This window comes from Bombina bombina, chromosome 3, assembly GCF_027579735.1.
Source record: "Bombina bombina isolate aBomBom1 chromosome 3, aBomBom1.pri, whole genome shotgun sequence".
Lineage (NCBI taxonomy): Eukaryota > Metazoa > Chordata > Amphibia > Anura > Bombinatoridae > Bombina > Bombina bombina.
The window spans coordinates 1127870866-1127891231 of record NC_069501.1 but is presented as its reverse complement, the minus strand read 5'-3'; the positions used below and the strand labels follow the sequence as shown (position 1 = coordinate 1127891231).

At 40.1% G+C, this 20366-nt stretch overlaps 1 protein-coding gene and 1 pseudogene across 1 annotated transcript in view; both read right to left on the bottom strand.

Moving 5' to 3' along the window:
• Positions 1 to 20366, bottom strand: part of ATP8A2 (ATPase phospholipid transporting 8A2) — a 1256305-nt gene that overhangs the window by 1066584 nt on the left and 169355 nt on the right. The window contains exon 18 of the mRNA XM_053705572.1: positions 16526 to 16595. Within this exon, the coding sequence (XP_053561547.1) occupies positions 16526 to 16595 (70 nt within the window). The remainder of the gene's footprint in view (positions 1 to 16525; positions 16596 to 20366) is intronic.
• Positions 10107 to 11688, bottom strand: LOC128654531 (importin subunit alpha-5-like; annotated as a pseudogene).

Below are 20366 nucleotides of genomic sequence, written 5' to 3'. Positions count from 1 at the left end.
ATAATTGCTGAAATAGGATTCTGATATAGCATTCATACAAACTGCTGAAAATGCCCTCTCATCCCAAATCCTTCCAGCGAAGTAAATAGGTGATCCCACCCAATCGAGTCAAATGCCTTCTCGGCATCGACCGTAAGATTTGCTAGGTCTGGTTTCAAATGCGATTTTCTTAATGTTTTATTCGCAAACAGATCTAATACCAGCTGCACTTTTCATATAATTTTAACTGGGTTTCTTGCTGTCATAAACCCGACTTGGTCAGGGTGTATAATATAATCTAAACATCTTTAAAGTCTGTTAGAGATAATAGCTGTCATCAATTTGTAGTCCTGATTTAGGAGGGATATAGGTCTATATGATGTTGGTAATTCAGGGTCTTTTCCCTTTTTTCATAATCAGGACCACATTTGAGGCTGCAAACAGGGGGGATTTTGTCTTATTGCTGACGAAGTAGTCATTGAATAGATCACAAAGAGGAGAGAGCAGTTGTTCTTGTAAAAGTTTGTAAAATTCAGCTGGGAGAGCGTCAGGACATGGTGTTTTACCTGGTTTAAGATTATTTATCGCCACAGATATCTCTTTCATTGAGATAGGTTTGTTAAGCATTTGTAGATCCTGGCTTAGAATCTGTGGTAATTTAACTTTTTGCAAGAACTTCTTTTTATTAGTTTTGTCCACTGGACTAGGAGAATAAACGTTTTGGAAGCAATCGAGAAAGGTTTGTCTTATTTCTGAAATTTTAGTAAGTTTTTTATTCTGATAATTAATAACTGATATATAATTTTTCTGTTGCCTTAGTTTAGTAATCTTAGCTAAGATTTTGGCAGAAATACCCTGACTTCCAGCGAAGAAAGCTTTTTGCTTATGTTCCTCTATGGTCATCATTTGTTTATAAAAAATATCTCTTTCTGATCTTACATTCTTATATTTATTCCAGTTAGCTATTAATGGATTCTGGATATAACGTGAATATGTGTTTTTGACCGTATTAGCTAATTGTTCTTCCCTCTGTTTTCTTAGTGCCTTATACCTAATCAGGTAAGCTTTTATTTCTCCTCTTAATACCGCTTTTGCAGTCTCCCAAAATATTTCCGCTTTATCTCTATAGATCTGAATGTTGTACTGTGAATAAGGTACTGAGGGGAAAAAAAAAACGCGCTTTATTACACTGTGTAGGATCTTTGTATTTTATCTCTAAGGAGATAATTGCATGATCTGTTAGCTTAATTTCCTTAATATCAGTTTTAATGTCTAACCTCATCAGTGCACTAGAAATTAAAAAGAAGTCTATTCTTGAAAAAGACCTAAAATACTTTGATCTGGATGCTGTGCTCGCCAGATATCCTTGAGAGACAACTTCTGACAGAACCTACAAAGTATTGTGGATTCCCTAATCTTTTTATCCGTAGACTTACTGTTAAATCTATCTATATGCTTGAGTCTCTGCCGAAAAGTCTTGAAATAATAAAAGCCTCACTTGGCCCAACATAATACCGTTGTTCTTGCGATAAAGCCTCAATATGTGGAATTTGTCTTGAAAATTTAAAAATTTAATTATTACAGGTCTGGGTTTAGCTACCCCATCAAACTTGTTCCGGACAGGACCAATTCTGTGGGCTCTTTCTACTGGGATTACCAGATTTTATGTCTGGCTGCCTACTAGTCGGGGGAGTGTGGTTGAGGAAAATTTTAACAGGTTGATAAATTCCCCACTTTCTGGGAGACCAATGACTCTGAGATTGTTACGGCGAGATCTATCCTCTAACTCCTCTACTCTGGAATGTAGTGCAAGCAACCTCTTGTCCTGACCGGTAACTGTTTGTTACTGAGTGTTGACCCTGTCCTCAATATCGGAGACTCTAGTTTCCAACTCGGACATTCTAGATGAGAATTGCCTAACTTCAATTGTCAAACTCGTTATTTCCTGTTTCAGTACATCAAACTGAGGCATTAACAGATCAGCAATCTGATGGAGGAGTGCCGTATTATCAATATTGTTCACACTTGAATCATTGCTAACTTCTAAATCACTAGGCTTAGGCCTTTCCTCCTTATGCTTAGGTGAGACATGTATTTGTCCATAGGAATAAAGAGAGTAGACTTTTGTCACAAAGAGTGTTGTGCAAAAAGGAAAAAAAGCGGGGGAAGGAGTGGAGATGATATGAGTGTCAAAAGTACAAAATGAGTGAAGATCTGCCGTGTTGTAAAGTGAAAAACAACAAAAAGAAAAAAAACAAAAGGGACTCAGAGAAAAACAAGAAGGGAGGAGGGGAGTATGTGTATAGCATTGCAGAAATGGGTGCAAAATCAAAAAGTGAAGATCCTAGTGTATACGTGTTAAATGCAGTGCCACCTGCAATTTAGTCTTTGTTGAGAGTGTGGCAACCCAAATGCTCAGAATTATGTTAAACAGCAGGTAACTTTTATAGACCTGAATAACTACGAGAAAAGGGCCACAAGAGAACCCTAATTCTAATAAGATACTCTAAATCAGTAGTGCTTCCCTAACTAATCACATACTCAATTTTTGGAGCGCAAGACCCCAACTAAGTGCTTCTATATTAAACACTGAAAACAAATATCAGGGGTAGAGCTATCCTAGGCTCCTATTAACCTGAAATACAGAATTTAGTAAGTGGTCACCAAATACTAAAATACCTTTTATGCAATAGTACCTACGACTCCCCTTATAATATTATTTTAGTGGCTACACAGCAAACAGATAATATTCTTAGAGTACAAAGAGAGAAGCGCTCTACCAGGAACGAACAACAGCTCAGTGGCTTGTTCTATGGCGATTTACCACCCGGAAGCAGCCTCTTTTAGACCAGTGTGCTTTTCACAGAAGAAAACTTTCCTGAAGTATATCAGTCTGATCCTGCCAAATAAGGTCAGTCCAGCCCCGAAATACCAGGCAATTCTCCTCTGAACAAGGAACATGACAACCCCAGACGATCGTTTCGGCCTTCTATGGGCCTCGTCAGTGAGGTGCAGCCACATTCCTCTAAGCACACTGGGCAAGGAGTCCACGTCTGGTTTCCCCCATCACCCATAGGGAGACTTCCCCAGGGTCATAATAATTTGCATACAAAGAGAGAAGCGCTCTACCAGGAACGAACAACAGCTCAGTGGCTTGTTCTATGGCGATTTACCACCCGGAAGCAGCCTCTTTTAGACCAGTGTGCTTTTCACAGAAGAAAACTTTCCTGAAGTATATCAGTCTGATCCCGCCAAATAAGGTCAGTCCAGCCCCGAAATACCAGGCAATTCTCCTCTGAACAAGGAACATGACAACCCCAGACGATCGTTTCGGCCTTCTATGGGCCTCGTCAGTGAGGTGCAGCCACATTCCTCTAAGCACACTGGGCAAGGAGTCCACGTCTGGTTTCCCCCATCACCCATAGGGAGACTTCCCCAGGGTCATAATAATTTGCATACAAAGAGAGAAGCGCTCTACCAGGAACGAACAACAGCTCAGTGGCTTGTTCTATGGCGATTTACCACCCGGAAGCAGCCTCTTTTAGACCAGTGTGCTTTTCACAGAAGAAAACTTTCCTGAAGTATATCAGTCTGATCCCGCCAAATAAGGTCAGTCCAGCCCCGAAATACCAGGCAATTCTCCTCTGAACAAGGAACATGACAACCCCAGACGATCGTTTCGGCCTTCTATGGGCCTCGTCAGTGAGGTGCAGCCACATTCCTCTAAGCACACTGGGCAAGGAGTCCACGTCTGGTTTCCCCCATCACCCATAGGGAGACTTCCCCAGGGTCATAATAATTTGCATACAAAGAGAGAAGCGCTCTACCAGGAACGAACAACAGCTCAGTGGCTTGTTCTATGGCGATTTACCACCCGGAAGCAGCCTCTTTTAGACCAGTGTGCTTTTCACAGAAGAAAACTTTCCTGAAGTATATCAGTCTGATCCCGCCAAATAAGGTCAGTCCAGCCCCGAAATACCAGGCAATTCTCCTCTGAACAAGGAACATGACAACCCCAGACGATCGTTTCGGCCTTCTATGGGCCTCGTCAGTGAGGTGCAGCCACATTCCTCTAAGCACACTGGGCAAGGAGTCCACGTCTGGTTTCCCCCATCACCCATAGGGAGACTTCCCCAGGGTCATAATAATTTGCATACAAAGAGAGAAGCGCTCTACCAGGAACGAACAACAGCTCAGTGGCTTGTTCTATGGCGATTTACCACCCGGAAGCAGCCTCTTTTAGACCAGTGTGCTTTTCACAGAAGAAAACTTTCCTGAAGTATATCAGTCTGATCCCGCCAAATAAGGTCAGTCCAGCCCCGAAATACCAGGCAATTCTCCTCTGAACAAGGAACATGACAACCCCAGACGATCGTTTCGGCCTTCTATGGGCCTCGTCAGTGAGGTGCAGCCACATTCCTCTAAGCACACTGGGCAAGGAGTCCACGTCTGGTTTCCCCCATCACCCATAGGGAGACTTCCCCAGGGTCATAATAATTTGCATACAAAGAGAGAAGCGCTCTACCAGGAACGAACAACAGCTCAGTGGCTTGTTCTATGGCGATTTACCACCCGGAAGCAGCCTCTTTTAGACCAGTGTGCTTTTCACAGAAGAAAACTTTCCTGAAGTATATCAGTCTGATAATATTCTTAGAGAGAGAGAGAACACAAGCTAAACCAGCAAAAACTCTGAGTCCTCAGTCTGTATTCAGGCCAGAAACAGGGGTTTGCTTCCTTTAATAAATCCACCTCGCATTTCTTACTGCCACAATAGAGAAACGGCAGGTAGAGGGAGAAAACACTGTCTAACTACTTTACCGATTTTTCATCTCCTGATAGACCAGGTTCTCAAAGTCGGTGTAGGGACAATACTCAGCAGGGCTGCAGTTGAGATTAGATAGTCCTTAAAGTTAATATAGGGACCCTTTACTTTTTCCCAAAAGGTGATGAGATTCTTGTGCACTTAGGAGACAATTAGGCTAAATGGTATACTTTTGCCAGAGGGTAGTAGCCCCCCTTTTTTGTTTCTTCCTCTTCAAACTATAACAGAGGCTTTCGTCCCTAGCTATCTCCAGTGCCTGCCATTCTCAGCGTATCCTGCTTGTAATGACCCTTCTCACCACTATCTCCGATTCCTTTAACCTCTTTATTTAGGTTGCGGTCTAGGCACCTTTTGTATCCAGCTGAGATTGAGCAGGAAAATATAATCCACCCATACCCGCACAGAATACTGACCTCTTTATAGCCTTTTACCACTAGACCTGTACTGGCTCTATATAGGCACCTGGGCGAGTGGGTTAAGTTTTCTGTCCTGTATCAGAATTAGTATCATATCCTTACAGGCAGAGCCTTCTGTTATGGGTAGTCAGTTTCCTATGTAGAATTAAATTTAGGGTTAAGCCGTAAGCACAGTGTTGTCAGTGCAAGCAGGCAGTGTCTTTCAGTTTTATTTAGTGCATTATAGACATAATCAGTCCCCAGCGTACCCTCTCATACAACCGAGCATATCTCGTCTTGAGAAAAGTACATGCACGGGAGCCCGAGCTGTTACTCATGGGTCTTGAGCCTCGGCGTTGGAATACTTCAACTCTTTGCTGGAGATCTATATCCACCGGGAACTGTGGTGGCACTCTGAGCGGTTTTTCCACTCGCCTTCTGTGTGGATAGTTGCCCTTTCTCCGGCGTCTCCACAGCCGGCCTCCTCGCGACTCTCTGGCAGGTACGCTCACTCGTAGTGAAGCTCTGACGTCAGGGACGGCTGTGACTTGCTCCTCCCTGCTTCCAGGATATGGCTGGCATCTTCTGGCTATCGTAGCCTGCTGTCGGGGCCCTAGCCGACAGGGCCTCTAGGCATGAATTGGACTTCCCAGGGAGTAGCAGTGATTGCTACACCTTCCAGGCCACTGTAAGTGTGGGCCAAGGAAACCAGACAATTGAGTTTGGTGTAGGTTAGCTCTTTTCCCCAGAGCACAGTGCTAGCATGGCCTCCGCTAGCTCCATCCAACAGGAAGTCCGTCGACCACCTATGCAGGGTGTTAACTTGGTTGCCACTATAGAAAGTTTATTAAAAACTTTCCTACCTTGGTCAAACCTATCACCGGTGGCAAGGATGAGTCTGTACCTACTCCTGTTATACCTCCTGACCATATTTTGGCTACCATATGTACTAATTTGACTTCTCCCTTGTGGGAGGAGATCCTGGCTGCACAAACCAATGCACCTCCTGAGAAACCTAGTGGTAAGTGTTTTGTTCCTGAGAATCTTCATACTAAACTTTTGCACACTTACCACTATCCTAAAGCCGCAGGTCACCCAGGGAAGAACCAAATGATTTGGTCTGTCACTCGACAATTCTGGTGGCCAGGTCTTCGTTCTGATGTTGCTGCGTATGTTGCCTCCTGCTCAGTTTGTGAACAGAATAAGACTCCTCGACGTCTTACTGCGGGTCTTCTTCAACCTATTGCTAATGGTGAGCATCCTTGGACACATCTTTCCATGGACTTCATTGTCAAGCTCCCTGTTTCCAATGGCAATACTGATATCCTTATGGTGGTTGACCATTTTTCTAAAATGTCACATTGCATTCCCTTGATGAAGCTGCCTACCGCTCAGGAGCTTGCTTCAATTCTTGCCCGGGAGGTCTTCCGTTTACATGGGTTACCCAAGGAGATAGTGTCGGACCGGGGTAGCCAGTTTGTCTCCAGATTTTGGCGTTCCTTTTGTGCTCAAATGGGGATCCAGCTTTCCTTCTCCTCTGCATATCACCCTCAATCCAATGGGGCTGCGGAACAGTCTAATCAAGTTCTGGAACAGTTCTTCCATTTCTATGTCTCAGATCACCATAATAATTGGTCTGAACTGTTACCTTGGGCAGAGTTTGCTTGTAATAGTGCTATTAATGCTTCCTCCAAGTTATCCCCGTTCATGGCGAATTATGGGTTTCAACCATCCTTGTTGCCCGATTCAATCATGTCTCACGGTATTACGGCTTTGGAGGAGCATCTCCGGCAACTCAGTTCCACGTGGGTGCAGATTCAGGATTGCCTTCATCGTTCTATGCAGCGCCAAAAGTTCCAGGCTGATCGTAGGCGTCTGCCAACACCTTCCTACCAGGTTGGTGAGAGAGTTTGGCTTTCCTCCCGCAACTTGAACATTCGTGTGCCTTCCAATAAATTGGCTCCCCGTTATGTTGGTCCTTTTCGATTACTCCGACAGGTTAATCCTGTGGCCTACGCTCTTGACCTTCCTCCTGCTATGTGCATCTCCAATGTTTTTCATGTCTCCCTCTTGAAACCATTGGATTGTAATCGGTTTACCACTGTGTTGCCTCGTCCCCATCCTATCTTTGTTGACAACCATGAGGAGTATGAGGTCAGCAGCATTATTGACTCTCGTATGTCCAGGGGCCGTGTACAGTATTTGGTTTACTGGAGGGGCTACGGTCTGGAGGAGCGTTTTTGGGTTCCCTCCTCTGATGTTCATGCTCCCGCCCTCCTCCGTGCCTTCCATGTCCATTTCCCCAATAAGCCTTTTGTCCTCCCGCGGGGGAGGGGTCATTGAGGGGAGGGTACTGTCAGGGTTTTTTCCCTGTTTTGTTTGCCATGTGCTGCTGGCAGTCATTTTACTCACCTCTCTTCCTGACTATGGTGCATTGTGGGGGATGCTGCTCATTTCCTGCACTTCCATTTATGGCCAGACTGGTGTGCATCATCCGTGTGAGACAGGATGCAGTCTCAGAATTGTGATGTCATCACTTATTATTTAAAGGGCCTCTGTTCAGTATGCTTTGCCTTTGCGTTGTCTCAGAGTTATGGATAGCTGGGAAATTGCAAGTAACATATACAGTCTGTTGTGTACTTGATTAGTTTGCAAAAGGTGTGCATACAATAAATGCCATACTTATATGACATTCATTATAAATGCAAACCTTGCAATGCAGCTTCTAGCTGCTGCTATATACAGGAACAAGATCTGCCTACACAATAAGGGCCAGATTACAAGTGGAGCGCTATTTAACGCTCCCTCTTGAGCATTAACTGCGATAGAAGTAAGCTTTTTGCAAGTGTCAGGTTGTGTTTGTATTAAAAGTTGAAAGTAAACTATTTTCGCTTGTGCGCTAACCCGATGCGCGTAAAAAGCCGAACTTAGAATATCGTGTGCATGAAAGTGTATTCCCTCAATGTAGCAAAAAAATTGGGAAAAAAAACCTAACACCCTACCCGTGCACAAACACAATCGCATATTATCAAGTGCGCTAACCCGACATGAAAATATGAATATTTCACATTCTAATGTTCTTCACATAGAAGAATGTGTTCTATTTACTCATAAATACATATTTCTAAATATATCTGATGGTATTTTGCTACAATATATAGCTATATACACACACACACACACACACACACACATGATTATATATAGGTATAGATATATACAGATAGATAAAGGAATATCTATTTAGAAAAACATAGACTATATTCTGCTATGTTCAGAACATTGGAATGTTAAATATTTACAGTAAATACACCGTATAAAACTTTATTAATGAATATTGCATAAATATGATTTTACATATTTTCCTCTACTTAACTGCAATGGCTTCATTGCACTTCTATATATCTATGTGTTGATATGTGTATGCATGTCTGTAAATACATAAATACACATATAAATACATATGTAGGCATAAACATATACATACATACACATATATATATACATACATCCATAAACATATTTAGACATGCAGTATATATATGTTAAAGCCATTTGCCTGCCTTTTTGTTTCTAAGACCTGAGACCTCCTATATTTGAGCCTATAACTTTTTGTGCAATACGTTTTTTGAATAATTTTTATTAGATGGTGTTATTATGAGTGTAATTGTGCTTTGTAATGTATTTTTGATCTGTTTTTCTATAGAATACACAGTAAACTATAATATGGCATTTCCCTTTATTTGGGTAACTATTAATACCAACTAAATGTACTTTCTAATAGTGCCTGGGCAGCTAAAAATAACAAGGTATGGTTTTCGTGGTTACCTTACAAAAGAAGCACTGGAATTACTCAGCAATAAATTAGTTAGACTGGTACAATTTGTCTCATTTTCTTATTTATTTCACTACAGTATTATTTCATTCTATAGTATCGGAATTCTTTTTAAGTTTTACACGGAACATTGCAGTATTGGCTGATTTTGCATTAACAGCTTGTTAGAAAATCAAGCTTTAATAGATCTATCAGTACTAATAATAAACAGCTCTCTAGGACATTTTTTTCTCTTTCTTGCCATCTGTAGCCATGTTTGCAGCATTAAAGGCACATAAAAGTTGAAAAGGGGTTCTACGACACATAGTTAAAGGGACAGTCTACTCCAGAACTGTTATTGTTTTAAAAAGATAGATAATCCCATTATTACCCATTTCCCAGTTTTGCACAGCCAACACGGTTATACTAATAAACTTTTTACCTCTGTGATTACCTTGTATCTAAGCTTTTGCAGACTGAACCCTTATCTCAGTTCTTTTGGCAGACTTGCATTTTAGCCAATCAGTGCTGACTCATAAATAACTCCACAAGAGTGAGCAGAGTATTATCTATATGGCACACGTGAACTAGCGCTGTCTAACTGTGAAAAACTGTCAAAATGCCTTCAAGGGCTTAAAAATTAGCATATGACCCTACCTAGGTTTAGCTTTCAACAAAGAATACCAAATGAACAAAGCAAATTTGATGATAAGCGTAAATTGGAACGTTGTTTAAAATTTGCATGCCCTATCTGAATCATTAAAGTTTAATTTTCACTAGACTGTCCCTTTAAAGTCATCTATAGAGCAGCAATACACTACTAGGATCTAGCAGAATTCATCTGGTGTGTGTATACATCTGATGAGCCAATAAGGAGACATATCTGTGTAGCCACCAATCACCAGCTAGCTCTCAGTAGTGCATTGTTACTCTGAGCATATGTAGATATGCTTTTCTACAAAAGATACTAAAATAATTAAATGCATTTGGTAATAGAAGTAGATTGAAAAGTCTCTTAAAATGTTTGTTGTTTTTTTTTGCAAAAAAATATTCTTTTATTTAGATTTAATAAATACACTTCAGTTTTGTTCTAACACTGTAGATTAATTCAGAAGTTAAACCCTTCTCTCTGTGCAGCTGGAACCTGGAAGGTGAACTCGTCCTTATCAGCTTTAGGCTCCATCTGTATCAGCTCATCGGTTTCCTCTCCTGAGAAGTACTTTTCTATCAGGGCCAGAGCTGCATGATAAACCATATGGTTGTCGTGAGTCTGTAAAGCTTCATTTTTCTCCAGACCGCCCAGCTCCTCCACAATCAGACACAGCTTCTCCAGTTCCCCTAGCTTCTCTGCAGTTAGGAAGATGTTAGAAATCGCATCCAGGATCACCAGGATGGTTTTACTGTCCTTTATAGTGAGCATGTTAAGGAGAGGCTCCAGCACGCCGCACTGCACCATCTGAACGATCTGCTCCACAGTGCCCCCGCTGGTGTAGTTGGTCACCGCCCACACTGCCTCCTTCTGGGCTTTGAAGTCTCCCTTATTAAGCAGCTCCACAAGGGGTGGGAGGAGACCGCAGGTGATCAGCTGCTGGATCTGTGGAGCGGATCCTGCTGCGATGTTACTCAGAGCCCATGCAGCCTCTTTCTGCACACTAGACTTGGGATGTCTCAGCAGCTGCGGTAACACCGAGAGGACTCCTGCGTCAATGGCCGCCTGGTTCTGTTCATCATTCCCTGTGACTATGTTCCCAACAGTGTCGCAGAGATGGTGTCAGAATGCTCAGCTCTGGGCTCTACATTAGCTGGATCAGCCTAGTCACAGCTCCAGTATTCACCACCACATCAATACGGTCATTGGATCCATCTGTGAGATAAGACATAGCCCAGCAGGCGTCAGACAAAATGTCCTTGTCCTCATAGTGCAGGAGTCGGGTGAGCACTGGCAGCAACTGAAGGACCGCAGACATGGGAGGGTAGGGGTTCTAGTTCCTGCAGAGGTTGGACAGTGTCCAGGTGATGTTCCTGAGGAAGCCGACCGGTGTCCGTGGAGTTATGAGGCTAATAAGGGGAGAGATCACATTGCAGCTAATCAGAGCATCTCTGTACATTGGGCCATCACCAGCAATATTGCCCAGAGCCCACACAGCCTGCTCACTAATGTGAACATGGGGAGAGGACATCAGGTTTATGAAGGATGGGATAGCACCTCCATCCACTACCGCCTTGGTCTGGTCAGAGGTCCCAGAGGCAATGTTCGTAAGAGCCCAGGCTGCCTCAAACTGAAGGGCACTATCATCATGACGGTTCAGGAACTCAACCAGCTTTGGGATCAGGCCAGCCTCAATTATGTCATTGAGAGGAGGGTTCCGTTCACGAGACAGCATCTTCCTGGCTGCCTGTGTGGCTCTCAGTTCCATCTCTGCTTCTCCAGAGTTCATGCCTTGCACCATCTCTTCCAAGGACAGCTGGGGAACAGCAACCTGCAAGGTTTTCTGCTCAGGGGACAGCGGCTCATCTGGGAAACAAGATACATTCCTCCTCTTCAGGATCTGCTCATCCTTCTTGGCTTTCCTGAGCTCCACACTCACCTCCACTTTGCGGCGCCTCAGCTCCACGGTGTCTTTGCCTTTGTTCTTGAACTTCTTTATACGATCATCAGCTTTATTTGGGGTCGGCATGTTGCTGGATGCTTGGCTTCTGGTGTCGATGCGCTGAGATTCGCCGCTGTAGCTCTCACTCTGCAGCAACAACCGCGGTAGCAACTTTCACGTGCCCTCTTAAAATGTTATGCTCTTTCTAAACCATTCAAATTTAATTTTGAATTTCATGTCCCTTTAGGACATTAAATCCCAATTTTTTCTTTCATGATTCAGATAGAGAATACAATTGTAAACAACTTTCCAATTTACTTATATTATCTAATTTGCTTCATTTTCTTGGTATTCTTTGCTAAAGAAGCAGCAATGTACTACTGGGAGCTACCTGAAAGCCAATAACATGAGGCATATTTGTGCAGCCACCAATCAGCATCTCCAGAGCCTACCTAGGTATCCTTTTAAAAAAAGGATATTAAGAGAACAAAACACATTAGATCATAGAAGTAAATTGGAAAGTTGTTTAAAACCATGTGCTCTATCTGAATCAAGTAAGTGATGCAACAATAACGTGATTTTCCTGCATCGCAATGATAATTAGCACCACTATTGTGAGTAATCTAATCATTATTCTTGTTATTACTTTTACTTTACTTTGGTATTGCAGATGTTTTTAGATAAACATGATCCTTTATCCAATAAATATGTCCAGCTGTGAAATGGTTAAACATTCACAGGTCTTTATGTCCCACGGCCCTCTGTAATCCATAACATCATGCTCAGTATACGTGATCAATATGTGCAGCTCAGAATATCATTACGCCAGAAAAATACATGTTTGACTCATAACCCATAGGGAGCTATTGACTCTCCAATGCTATGTTAACTTGACCATAACCTTGAATACAAACAATATACCATGAGTAAGTCTATTAAAATGCTTTGTAATATTAGAGAAATTTGATGTAATGGTAATTGGTCAGCCTTGTGGTTTTGTTTCTGGGAACCTTACCTTTTAAATACTATAATTAAGCTTTTATTATTTTGTACACTATTTTAACACTTTTACAATTATTTGCAGCTTTATTTTAAGTCCATGTTTTAAATAGATGCAAAGTAAAAAAAAAAATTAAAAAAGCTCCGAGCGTGCACGAGTCTTTAATATTCTATGGCAGCAGTATTAGAAACAATCAGCCAGATTACGAGTTTTGCAATATGAGGGGTGCGGTGTTAACTTGCACGTTATTCTCACCGCTCACTTACCTACAGCACTGGTATTACAGGTTTTCCTAAACCCGGCGTTAACAGGCAAGAAGTGAGCGTAGAGCAAAATTGTGCTCCATACCGCACTCCAATACCAGCGCTGCTTAAATCAGCGGTGAGCTGGTTGTACGTGCTCGTGCACGATTTCCCCATAGACATCAATGGGGAGAGCCGGCTGAAAAAAAGTCTAACACCTGCAAAAAAGCAGCGTAAAGCTCCGTAACGCAGCCCTATTAATTCTTATTGGGAAACACATTTTATGTTTACACCTAACACCCTAACATGAACCCCGAGTCTAAACACCCCTAATCTTACACGTATTAACCCCCAATCTGTCGCCCCTAAGATCGCAGCCACCTACCTACATTTATTAACCCCTAATCTGCCGCCCCAAAGTCGCCGCCACTATATTATATTTATTAACCCCTAAATCTAAGTCTAAGTCTAACCCTAACCCTAACACCCCCTAACTTAAATATAATTAAAATAACTATAAATACAAATTACTATCATTACCTAAATAATTCCTATTTAAAACTAAATACTTACCTATAAAATAAACCTTAAGCTAGCTACAATAGAACTAATAGTTACATTGTAGCTAGCTTAGGGTTTATTTTTATTTTACAGGCAAGTTTGTATTTATTTTAAATAGGTAGAATAGTTACTAAATAGTTATTAACTTTTTAATAACTACCTAGCTAAAATAAATACAAATTTACCTGTAAAATAAAACCTAACCTAAGTTACACTAACACCTAACACTACACCACAATTAAATAAATTACCTAAATTAAATACAATTAACTAAATTAAATTAGCTAAATTACAACAACAAAAAACACTAAATTACAGAACATAAAAAACAAATTACAAGATCTTTAAACTAATTACACCTAATCTAATAGCCCTATCAAAATAAACCCCCCCCCCCCAAAATTAAAAAAAAACCTAGCCTAAACTAAACTACCAATAGCCCTTAAAAGGGCCTTTTGCGGGGCATTGCCCCAAAGAAATCAGCTCTTTTACCTGAAAAAAAATACAAACAACCCCCCAACCAAAAAACCCACCACCCACAACAACCAACCCCCCAAATAAAAGCCTAACTAAAAAAAAAACTAAGCTCCCCATTGCCCTGAAAAGGGCATTTGGATGGGCATTGCCCTTAAAAGGGCATTTAGCTCTATTGCGGCCCAAAGCCCTAACCTAAAAATAAAACCCACCCAATACACCCTTAAAAAATCCTAACACTAACCCCCGAAGATTCACTTACCGGGAGAAGTCTTCATCCAAGCGGCAAGATGTCCTCAACAAAGCCGTCAGAAGTGGTCCTCCAGACGGGCAGAAGTGGTCCTCCAGAAAGGCAGAAGTCTTCATCCAGACGGCATCTTCTATCTTCATCCTTTCCGACGCGGAGCGGCTCCATCTTCAAGACATCCAGTGCGGAGCATCCTCTTCAATCAACGTCTTCTTGCTGAATGAAGGTACCTTTAAGTGACGTCATCCAAGATGGAGTCCCTTAGATTCCGATTGGCTGATAGAATTCTATCAGCCAATCGGAATTAAGGTTGAAAAAATCGGAATTAAGGTTGAACTTCAATCCTATTGGCTGATCCAATCAGCCAATAGGATTGAGCTCGCATTCTATTGGCTGATTGGAACAGCCAATAGAATGCAAGCTCAATCCTATTATCTGATTGGATCAGCCAATAGGATTGAAGTTCAATCCTATTGGCTGATTGCATCAGCCAATAGGATTTTTTCAACCTTAATTCCAATTGGCTGATAGAATTCTATCAGCCAATTGGAATCTAAGGGATGCTATCTTGGATGACGTCACTTAAAGGTACCTTCATTCAGCAAGAAGACGTTGATTGAAGAGGATGCTCCGCGACGGATGGTTGAAGATAGAAGATGCCGTCTGGATGAAGACTTCTGCCCATCTGGAGGACCACTTCTGCCCGTCTGGAGGACCACTTCTGACGGCTTCATTGAGGACATCTTGTCACTTGGATGAAGACTTCTCCCGGTAAGTGAATCTTTGTGGCTTAGTGTTAGGATTTTTTAAGGGTGTATTGGGTGGGTTTGATTTCTAGGATAGGGCTTTGGGCTGCAATCGAGTTAATGCCCTTTTAAGGGCAATTCCCATCCAAATGCCCTTTTCAGGGCAATGGGGAGCTTAGGTATTTTTAGTTAGGCTTTTATTTGGGGGAATGGTTGTGTGGGTGATGGGTTTACTGTTGGGGGGGTTGTTTGTATTTTTTTCTTACAGGTAAAAGAGCTGCTTTATTTGGGGCAATGCCCAGCAAAAGGCCCTTTTAAGGGCTATTGGTAGTTTAGTTTAGGCTAGGGTTTTTTTTTTTATTTTGGAAGGGCTTTTTTTAATTTGATAGGGCTATTAGATTAGGTGTAATTAGTTTAAAGATCTTGTCATTTGTTTTTTATTTTCTGTAATTTAGTGTTTTGTTTTTTTGAAATTTAGCTAATTTAATTTCATTTAGTTAATTATATTTAATTTAGGTAATTTATTTAATTGTGGTGTAGTGTTAGGTGTTAGTGTAATTTAAGTTAGGTTTTGTTTTACAGGTAAATTTGTATTTATTTTAGCTAGGTAGTTATTAAATAGTTAATAACTATTTAGTAACTATTCTACCTAGTTAAAACAAATACAAGCTTGCCTGTAAAATAAAAATAAAACCTAAGATAGCTACAATTTAACTATTAGTTATATTGTAGCTAGCTTAGGGTTTATTTTATAGGTAAGTATTTAGTTTTAAATAGGAATTATTTAGGTAATGATAGTAATTTGTATTTATAATTATTTAAATTATATTTAAGTTAGGGGGTGTTAGGATTAGACTTAGATTTAGGGGTTAATAAATATAATATAGAGGCGGCGACGTTGGGGACGGCAGATTAAGGGTTAATAAATGTAGGTAGGTGGCGGTGATGTTAGGGACAGCAGATTAGGAGCTAATAATATTTAACTAATGTTTGCGAGGCGGGAGTGCGGCATTTTAAGGGTTAATATGTTTATTCTAGTGGCAGCGATGTCCGGAGCGGCAGATTAGGGGTTAATAATTTAATTTTAGTATTTGCGATGCGGGAGAGCCTCTGTTTAGGGGTTAATAGGTAGTTTATGGGTGTTAGTGTACTTTTTAGCACTTTAGTTATGAGTTTTATGCTACAGCGTTGTAGTGTAAAACTCATAACTACTGACTTTAGAATGCGGTACGAATCTTGACGGGGTAGGCTGTACCGCTCACTTTTTGGCCTCCCAGGACAAGCTCGTAATACCGGCGCTATGGAAGTCCCATAGAAAAAAAGACTATACGCAATTTGTGCAAGTTGATTTGCGGTAAGGCCAAAAAAGTGTGCGGTGCCCCTAAATCTTCAAGACTCGTAATACCAGCGGGAGTAAAAAAGCAGCGTTATGAGGCTTAACGCTGCTTTTTTTTACTCATAACGCAAGACTCGTAATCTAGACAAATGTTTGTGGCAGTGTTATACATTGTTGCAAATACTTTTGTTCCTATAAAAATTAAATTATACAAATAATTTATTTACTATGCATTAGTAAACAGTACAACAACTACTTTTTTTTCTGATGCAACATACCATGTATAATGGTCTAAATAAAAGGAAAATAGACACTTACAGCCCCTTTACAGTAAAGACGGAGAGACCCTGATGGCGTTCGGACAATCACAGACATCCTCTTCCTGTCACTAAAATGAATAAAGGCATTTATAACTTTTGTGAGGTTTAACAAACAGATAAAGTAACATGTCTATAAAACTTACCCAAAAGCCCATTCTAACTACAAGCACAAGCATAACAATATCATTCTATCCAAATGAATCCTTCCTTACATTAAATATAAATGATAACTGTTCAACCCCTAGATCTCGAGGGACACAAGTCATTTTTATATACACATAGTATATGTCAGCAGATAAGAACTGTATTGCAGAAGATCTGCATAAAAAATATATTGGTTACATTTATTTGAAGCTGTAATCTTACATTGTTTTGAGATCCATGGACAAACCCTTTGAAACAGCAACATGTACCTTAAACTATCACTTAGATTGTAAACTCTACTCTGTAAGAAGCAGGGCCCTAATCATTCTGCTCCTGAACATATTTCCATGTCTTGTCTCTATTTACTGTACTCCCCTATAACTGCAGAATCTTTAGAAATAAAGATAATAATCATCATCACCATCATATATAAAATATTGTTGAGCATGTTTTTCTGAGCTCCTTTGGTTTTGCCAGTTAGAGACAGATATAAATGAGCCCCTAAACTGATCAAGTAATCACTGTGTAGAATGTTGCAGGGACAGTGTTCTAAATATGGCAGGGGAAGGGGGGAAACAATTGTCAGAGTGTGTAAAATTAATAATGAACACACAAGCCCTTTTATGGGGCATTCAGTTCTAAGTTTAAATGCCCCTTTAAATTAAGTCAAATATTAATATTTTAAGGTAAAAAATATACTTAGACTCACTCCGTATGACCAATGTTTCTTTTTTCAGCTGTGTCAACTTACAAGATTCTGTATTTCTGTGCTCTCTAAAAGCTCAGATTTAAATATCAACCCCTGTATTGGTTTTGCTGAAGGCATCATATTGCTCAAGGTAATCATATTAGCACAGAATTACCTTTAAAGGGACATGAAAGTCAAAATTAAATGTTCATGATAAGATACATCATTCAATTTTAAGAGACTTGAGTTTACTTCTATTATCAAATTGACTATTCTCTTTCAAACCTTTATTGAAAAGCATACCTAGGTATGCTCAGAGGCAGCAATGAACAGCTGGGAGCAAGCTGGTGATTAGTGGATACTCACATATGACTCTTATCATTGGCTCATCAGATGTGTTCAGCAAGCTCCCAATAGTGAGTTGCTGCTCTGAAATTGACTTTAACTATGTGTTTAACCCCTTTGTAGGATTTAACCACAGTTATATGTAAGCAATAGTGCCAACTAGCCTACACCAGAATTGTTATTGTTTAAAAAGATAGATAATCCCTTTTATACCTATTCCCCAGTATTGCATAACCAACACAGTTATATTACTATATTGTTTACCTCTGTGATTACCTTGTATCTAAGCCTCTGCAGACTGCCCCCTTATTTAAAAATGTTTGGCAGACTTGCATTTTAGTCAATCAGTGCTGACTCCTAGGTAAATAAATGTGCGTGAGCACAATGTTATCTATATGACACATATGAACTAACGCCCTCTAGTTGTGAAAAACTGTCAAAATGAATTCAGATAAGAGGCAGCTTTCAAGGGCTAAGAAATTAGCATATGAACCTCATAGATTTAGCTATCAACTAAGAATACCGAGAGAACAAAGCAAAATTGATGATAAAAGTAAATTAGAACACTGTTTAAAATTACATGTCCTATCTGAATCATGAAAGTTTATTTATGACTAGACTGTCCCTTTAACTACAGAGGGACTTGTATGACCTGAAAAAGCAGACACTGTTCTACATGAATTATTTAGAGGTAACTTTCTACTGTGGATTAATAAGCGATGCACAAAATAATATAAGGAAACGCAAACAACAATGAACAGTCTAACAATTTATTATTCAAGGGATGTTTAAGTATTGGTCACAGAAGAGTATATTCTTATCCTGCCCCTGTTTGGCTAATGCACACAGCTCAGTGGCATAAAGTAACACTAACATTGTGCCTTATGTGCAGGACACATTTCTCATCTATCAGCGCCAAACACATTCTTGGCAGGAGACAAACAATGCTCACTTAAAAGGTGAAGGTGAATTATTAGACATTTGGCACATTTATTTTAAGCAGCTAATATCTAGGAATGCAAATCTTTACTCTGCATGACCAAGGAGATGGGTTTTAAAAGCATATCTGAGCCACACCCCTGATTAAGAAATCAGTACCTCTGTCATTTGGATCAAAAGATTTGTGCTTAACACAGATGTTTATGCAGCTGCATAATATTTAAAAGGTTTATACAGATAATTAGAAATGAAGCATCCAAGTGAAATAAAAATACTCAGCCTACTTTAAAAAAAAATAAAAAAAAATCCTCAAAATCAGACACTTAAAGGGATTTGGTGGTTCGGATGGATCAAATTACCCATATAGATATAAACATATGTATTAGACATGTGCGATTTGTCTTGTTCCAAATCAAAATTCAGACGAATTTGTCAAATTCTGAGCTTCGGATCGATTTGAATTTCCAAATTACCCTAGTAATGAAACAAAACTAATCTGAATGCATTTGTAACGAACAAATCCAAATTAGTTCGGATTTATTCGTTACATTCGAATGGCCATGGACTAATCACAATTATACTAGTATTGTACAGTATATTAGGTTATATCACTCTGCTATCTCTGTGCAAGGCACATTATGTAGCTAGTACCTGTGAGGTTGGTACTTAGGAGGGATGTGCTGTGTATTACACTAGTATTATGTACTGTATATTAGGTTATATACCTCTGCTAGCTCTGTGCATATTGTGTAGCTGGTACCTGTGAGGTTGGTACTTAGGTGGGATGTGCTGTGTATTACACTAGTATTATGTACTGTATATTAGGTTATATACCTCTGCTAGCTCTGTGCATATTGTGTAGCTGGTACCTGTGAGGTTGGTACTTATGTTGATTCAGATGGGTTACACCTAATATACAGTACATAATACTAGTCTAATACACAGCACATCCCATCTAACACATACCGAACTACCGAATTTACGAATCTAATCCGAAACGAATACATCTGAATTTATTTAAAATCTGAATGAATCCGAAATGAATACATTTGAATGTATCCGAATACAAATTCGAATCGATCCAAAAACAAAATTAAAAAAAAATCTGAATTGGTTCAAAACAAATTTTTCCGCTGTGCACAAGTCTAATATGTGTATATATATATATATATATATATATATATATATATACATTTATATTATAATATAAAACATAATTTATATCTCAAAAAGATAATTACTGGCACTATGATAATGTCAAAGAGGAAAGGACCTACTGAGCTACCCCGTTTCTTAGCCGATGTTTACTCTCCTTAGAGGAGGAGTGCTATAAATACTTTTCTTTACCCTATTTCCTTTTTTTGTAGTATAATAGTTAGGGTAGGTTAATTAATATTTTAAAATAGATTATTTTAATTCTACAGGTAAGTTTAAATTTATTTGAAGATAGGGATGTTATAATTTTAATTTAAAGTTAGCGGGTTGTTAAGTTAATTTTGTTTATGGCGATGTGGGGGGCTGATGGTTTAGGGGTTTATAGGTTTATTTAGTGGTGGCTGTGTCGGGGAGCGACGGAATTGGGGTTAATACGTTTACTTATGTTGTGGCGGGGTCTGGGAGCGGTGGGATAGGGGTTAATAACTTTATGTTGCAGCGGGGTCGGGAAGCTGCGGGAAAGGGGTTAATGACTTTATGTTGCGGCGGGGTCGGGGAGCAGCGGGAT